Source organism: Dasypus novemcinctus, chromosome 6 (genome assembly GCF_030445035.2).
Source record: "Dasypus novemcinctus isolate mDasNov1 chromosome 6, mDasNov1.1.hap2, whole genome shotgun sequence".
Lineage (NCBI taxonomy): Eukaryota > Metazoa > Chordata > Mammalia > Cingulata > Dasypodidae > Dasypus > Dasypus novemcinctus.
In genome coordinates this window covers 51,471,404-51,478,388 of record NC_080678.1, presented here as the reverse complement: position 1 = coordinate 51,478,388, position 6,985 = coordinate 51,471,404, and the positions used below count along the sequence as shown (strand labels likewise).

General features: G+C 37.4%; 1 protein-coding gene across 2 annotated transcripts in view; it reads right to left on the bottom strand.

Annotated features, from left to right (window-relative positions):
* Positions 1-979: 979 nt before the first annotated feature.
* The window catches only part of PANK1 (pantothenate kinase 1), a 55,654-nt gene continuing 49,648 nt past the window's right edge, over positions 980-6,985 (bottom strand). For both annotated transcript variants that reach the window (XM_004461415.5, XM_071215781.1), the window contains 2 exons: positions 6,778-6,903; positions 980-2,436 (listed from right to left, as the gene is read on the bottom strand). In XM_004461415.5, the coding sequence (XP_004461472.2) occupies positions 2,377-2,436; positions 6,778-6,903 (186 nt within the window). In that variant the 3' untranslated portion in view covers positions 980-2,376. The remainder of the gene's footprint in view (positions 2,437-6,777; positions 6,904-6,985) is intronic.

Here is a 6,985-nt window from a genome sequence, read left to right as displayed (position 1 = left end):
TTCCCAGTGCCTTGTGGAGAAGGTGAGCAAACAATGAGCAGACAGATGAAAGAATCATCTGGCAGAAGGCGGGAATAAATAAAGTAAATAATAAAATAAACCTGTTTTCATTATAGCAAACATTAATGGAACATTTACTATGTGTCAGCCCTTGTGCTAAGCCCTTTAAATATGGAGGTAAAAACTATTATTTGTCCCATTTCACACATGAGAAAACTAGGTTTAGAGAGGTTTAGCAAGTTGCCTGCTCCACTAGTAATGGCTGAGCTGGGATCCAAACTCAAGAATCTCATAAAGCCATGCTCTGAACCACCTGATCTTCCTGACTTCAGATACACAAGATAAAAAAATTCTCTAGTCTTACTCTGTTTATTTGTAATGTTGAATCTAGGAAAAGTTTCTGTAATTCAGGTTGAGTGTAAAAGTCCTCAGGCTACAAGTTCCTCTTTGTGAAAAATAGACAAGCTATCAATATAGTCAAATTTATAATTTAAAAAAGATATAGTCACCCTAACTTCCCCTGATTTCCTTTGCAGAGCCGTGATCTGCAGTTTCCTGACAGGATTAGGGATAGCAGAAGAGACTAACAAAAAAGGCACTAATTATAAATAATATATAGATTCTTACACTTATCTTTTTCAAGAACACTTTAGTTGCTTGAATTTTTTTTGAGCCAGGCAAGAGTTGAAAATATTTATTTGTGATGACTATACCAAACATAATATTTTGAAGCTCCAGAATTACCAGATATATTTTGGCATTAAGGAGTTGGTTATACCAAGAACAATAAAGTCATAAGACATCTTCATAGAGCTGTAACTTCAACGGAAGACACAATGGGATCTTACCACATTTGTGTGAGAGCCTCAAATTATGAAATGCAGAGTAGCAAAAACACAACACACAATCTTCTATGGTACAAAGCAGAAAATATGAACATGGTAATTAAGAAATGAAAATCACATACACACTAAAAACATCACAACAGAAACAGGTTTTATTTCAATCAGACAAGTGAATACTTCAATTAGCATCAACTTCTTCAAGACTTGAAGCAATGGAGGTTAAAGACGGTGCTCAGAAGGCAGAAAGGAAAGATTCATCATGGAGCAAATGTAATAACCTTCAAAAATTCCTTTCAACAATATGCTCAATCCAAAGATCAATTTGTTCTAAAGCTTTAGTCTTTATGAGTTCCATTATTCTTAAAGGACCCTCAATTTACTGTTACCCATCAATCCCAATGAAGCCTTTTAAAGAGAAAAAATATATAGATCAGCATTGTATTTTTTTTTTAATTTTAGAAATTGGGATTGAAATATAATTTTCAGTTTAAAATAGTAACAATGAAAAACCTCAACATTATTTATAATCTTGTTACAAAGCTCCTAGGTACAAACAGCTATTACTACTCCACACCTCAATCCATGACTTCCATCAAATCTCCCAATGTGAACAGTTACCTACTGAGAGATTTCTACCATAAATTAAAAACCTCCTGCGCAAGGATTGACTGCCATTCATATGCTGTGCATGGATGAGACCATTCTATCATAAAACATTTCAATTAAACATAACCTAACACAAATTAAATGCAACAGAACACTGTATATTCATGAAGGATAAGACAAAATTGCATTTGATTTTCAGCTTTTGCCAGACTCATTAAATTCATTAACACATTCAGAGTCTTTTCTTCATGGGCACTTCTGAGAGCGTTAGATCTCACACCTAAGTTGAGATGTTCAGCACCATGATTAATACGAACAATTACATTAAAGATAGGTTAGCATTTGGGTTGGTGGTGGGAGTGATGATCCAAGGACAAAAATGGAAGAAGGGCTCTCTTTTTTCCTAAGACATTCAAACAGAAAAACAAGGCCAAAAAAGGTAAACAAACAAAATGTGTTCACAGTAAAACATGCCAGATTTGTAGTTTCATTTGAAACCAACAGCAAATCATGAAACGTCATGAAAAATATAAGTAAAGGTAAAATCTCCTAGAGTAATTACTAAATGAAGTTAAAATTACCACACTGATCAGTAAACCCCAGAAGAAAAATAAACAGATCTTACATTTAAGGTCCTTCTTAAACATCAGGCACCTTTTCAAAGTTAATGCATAAAATTGGTAATTTTGGCCACACTGCACAAATCTATTTTTTAAAAAATACAGTATACAGAAAAACTCTTGTATTCCCCATTTTGAATCATAAGCTCAAAACCCAAGAGTAAAAGATCAACTAGAAGAATTTTAAATTATTTACAAATCGAGCAGGTTCAACTGCCATAATGGCTTAGCTTCCATCCCCATAGTGGCTTTCACCTTCTGCAGCAGCAGGTCTCAGCTCTTAGTCTCACAAAAAACTTTTTCCACTACTGTTCATCAGTCATTTTGAACAGTTCCAGCAGCGCCCCAACAGCTCCAAAATAACCCTGCCAAAACAATAGTAAATCAGAATAATAGTCTTTGAACGTTAAACAAACGCCTTTGTTTTTAGTAATTCTAGGAATATTATCCCCCTAATGTAGATAAGAAAAATTTAAAATCTAGATTTGTAAACATGAAACACTGTAGAGTAAAAATAATAATAATACAGTTTATTGAACACTTAGTAATTTATATATGTGAAATAAGTCAATATATATTAGGTTGGTGCAACTGATGAATGGATAAACAAATTGTGGAGTATACACACAATGGAATATTATGCAGCAGTAAGAAGAAATGACGTCGTGAAACATATGACAGCGTGGATGAACCTGAAGGACATTCTGTTGAGTGAAGCAAGTCAGGCACAAAAGGAAAAATACTGTATGGTTGCCCTATTACAAACTAAATATATTATGTGAAACATGAATATGGGTAGAATTGTATATATAAGACTATTTTTCCTGGAAGCTGAACAAATGTAAGTTAATACTACACAATGTTAATATCAGACAAAAAAAAAAACATTTTATTAAGTGAAAGAGACCAGATACAGAATACTACATATTGTATGATTCCATTTATATAAAATATAATTATAAATCAATTCATAAAGATGAAAGATTAGTTGTTATGTAGGTCTAAGGAAGGAATGCTAAGGGGTTTGGAGTATTTTTGGAGTAATGAAAATGTTCTAGAACTTTTAGGATGATGAATGTACAGCATTGTGATTATACTATTAATATAAAGTACTTAGAACAATGCCTGGCACATATTTCATGCTAGATAAGTGTTACTTTTACTATTATGTCATTTTAATCCTTGCAATGGCAAAATTCATATGATTACCCCCATTTCACAGATGAGAAAAGGAGGTAACAAAGTAAATTACCTTTTCTGGGTCACATGACTTGTGCCAGGGGACCACCTCAAAAATCAGACTTCAAAACTGCCTCTCGCTGAAAAGAACCCTAAACTTCCTCAGACCCTGGAAGTCACATAAGTCAGCCCAAGTTTCCCTTTGTTCGTATGTGGAATAAAAGCCCAAGTTTTGGGAAGCGGACTTGGCCCAATGGATAGGGTGTCTGCGTACCACATGGGAGGTCCAAGGTTCAAACCCCAGGCCTCCTGACCTGTGTGATTAGCTGGCCCACGCACAGTGCTGATGCGCACAAGGAGTGCCGTGCCATGTAGGGGAGTCCCAGGCACAAGGTGTACGCCCCTTAAGGAGAGCCACCCAGCACAAAAAAAGTGCAGCCTGCCCAGGAATGGTGCCGCACACGTGGAGAGCTGACACAGCAAGATGATGCAACAAAAAGAAACACAGATTCCCGGTGCCGCTGATAAGGATAGAAGCGGTCACAGAAGAACACACAGAGAATGGCCACAGAGAGCAGACAACTGGGGGGTAGGGGGGGCAAGCGGGGGGCAAGTGGGAGGCAAGGGGAAATAAATAAAAAATATATCTTAAAAAACAACAACAACAACAAAAAAGCCCAAGTTTTTGTGAAAATGAAAGAAACTGTAAAATAGAAATTTTTAGAGAACCTGGTTTCCAAAAGGCAGGAGACTCTGACCCTCAGTATTTGCCTGACTCAACAGCTCCTGCAGAAATGGGTGGGAATGTGTCAGCACACTACATGGCAGGTCTTTGTAGCTGCTGCTGCTGCTAGTGATGATGATGGGTCACATTTACTGAGCCCTCACTATATGCCAGGAATTGCTCTAAGCACTTTACACGGACTTATTTCATCTTCACAACTTCAGGAGACAAATACTATTATTTCCCTCAAATGCTAAAACGGAGGCAGAGAAGTTGAGTCCATTGCCTGAGGTGTTGCAGTCAGTAAGAAGTGGAGTCAGGCAGCCTGACTCTCCAGGCACTGTTGGTAACTGCCTGGCTAGACGACTTATCTTAGGAGATGCTCAAGAATATTTATTGAATAAATGAGAGACTGAGTGAGGGAGGCCACTAGAGAGCTACCACATGAGCTCCAAAAGTTCTCCCTAGTAGATCCTATCTAAACCAGAGTGAGTTAAAGAATGCAGAGAATTTTGAGGGATATCTTTCAGGGAGTATCAGAACACTCCACTACCACTGGCAATAGACCCTGAATTATGATACTTAATAATAAACCATGGGAAGCAGTTGTGGCTCAACTGATGGAGCATCTGCCTACCATATGGAGGGTCCAGGGTTCGATACCCAGGGCCTCCTGACTTGTGTGGTGACCTGGCCCACATGCAGCGCTGCTACGCGCAAGGAGTGCCGTGCCACGCAGGGGTGTCCCCTGCATAGGGGTTTCCCATGCCCAAGAAGTGCACCCTGCAAGGACAGCTGCCCCATGTAAAGAAAGCACAGCCCGCCCAGAAATGACCCCGCACACACAGAGAGCTAACACAGCAAGATGACACAACAAGAAAAGTGACACAGTTTTCCGGTGCTGCATGGTAAGAAAGCAAGTGGACACAGAAGAACACACAGCAAATGGACAGAGAGAACAGACAATGGGGGGTGGGGGAAGGGAGCAAAATAAATAAATCTTTTAAAAATAATAATAATAATAATAATAAATCAAACCTATATTGCACAGAGTCGTTAAGCATTCATTGTACAAAGTGATACCGGTAATGACATTTTTACCTAAACAAGTTTCCCCAAAATATTAGCTCTTATTTCCTATCTTACTACCAACTAATTATCTGTATGACTTTGTAGATGGTTTTTAATCCCAGACCCATTTCCATGCTTTGTTTGCAGCCTTAGTCCAAAGGGATCTGGATTTGGAGTTGCTAGATATTAAAGAGAAATGCCAGATAAAATAACTGGGAGCCCGGTATTTTTTTTTTTTAATTGCTAAATATGGAAACTCTATCTGAGTTAGAGCAGTGATATTTTTTCTTTTACTTTTTAATTAATTTTTTTAAAGCTAGGGCGTTTTATTTCTTTTTTTAAGATTTATTTATTTATTTAACCCCCCCTTGCGGCTTGTTCCTTTCTTTGCTATCTCTTCTCTGTGTCCATTCGCTGCACATTTTTTCTGTATCTGCTTGTCTTTGTTGCATCATTTTGCTGCACCAGCTCTCTGCAGTGCACGGGCCAGCTTGCCTTCACAAGGAGGACCCAGGACGTGAACCCAGGGCCGGAGCCCAACTAATTCAGCCACAGCCACTTCCCTATTTCTTTTCTATAAAGAAAACTCCACAAATAAACACACAAAAAGGGAGCTTCCCTGTTGGGGGTAGGGGGTGTGAAGGTTCTGAGGCCCTCTCTCCCAAAACTGGAAAAATAAAATAAAAGCTATTACTCCATGCCTTCAGCCGGCTTTTAAAAAAAAAAAGAATATCATGCAGACTTTAGTATTAATTTCTATCATTGGGCTTTACCTATTTAGTATTTAAGTTCTGGCTATTTTTTAATGCTTAAATAAAATAAAATATGGGTACAGATTGCTCTAAATAGCTTCTAAATTTATCAGTAAATTTTCAAATAAATAACTCAGTTTGGAATGTGTAGTTATTCATTACAGTTGAAATTTATAATAACAGCTCTTTCAATGTTCTTTCTTCTACAACATACCCAAGGGATTAGATACCTTATATGTAAATGCTGGCTCTCCACAGCACTGATTCTGAAGGGGGAACCTCTGCTTCATAGTGTTGTAGAAACTCCATATAAAGAGTTCTTTGGCTGACCCCATATTCTCCATCTCCTCTGAGAACAAACTGGCCAATGCCAGGTACATCGCGCTCTCAAGCCTGGTGGCTCCTCTCAGGAGCCCAGGCACTTTAGTTCCCACCAGTTGAGTTATTTGCTTATCAAGAGGCAGCTATGCTATATCCTCAAACTTGTTTTTGACAGTTTTATTGTTAATGTATATGCCTTTCTATGTTTCTTTCATTTCTTAAACCGTTTTAAGAAACAAACTGGAAATCAAGCAAGGTCCATAATATTTGTGGCTTATTAAAGACTGACAACTGTAGAATTCTAAGCAGCAGAATCCATGCTCAAAAATAGGCCTTGGTTCTATATTACAAGGTTGGTGAATGAATGCATATTTAAACATTTTAAGTTAAAATAAAATGGTTAAAGTATTAAAGGGAAATTTTGTAAATGATTACTCATTTTAACTGACATTTTAAAATTTACCAACCACAAGCCCTGGTTGTTGGATAAAAAGGCTTTCTTGTTATATATAGTTCTTTCTTATCCTTTGCAGAAATGCTAAATATGAATGGCAAGATTTTCTATTTGACCAATCTTCAAACTAAGATGACCCACTCATATTAAACAACCCAAAATATGCTCCACATAGGACAAGTAAATCTATGAAAGCTCAACTTACCTCGTGTTCCAAAAACAGAGCTTTCAGCTGTCCTTTGGACCAAAAGTCCATTGCGTATGCTAGCAGCTTCATAGAGACCATATTGATTCTGAGAAAATTCCCAACAAACACAACTCTATCAATATTCTGGGAAAAAAAGAAAAAGAAAGAAAAACAATTTAGCCATGGCATAAAAATACATAGCATTCATCAAGACTCAAGGTTCCAT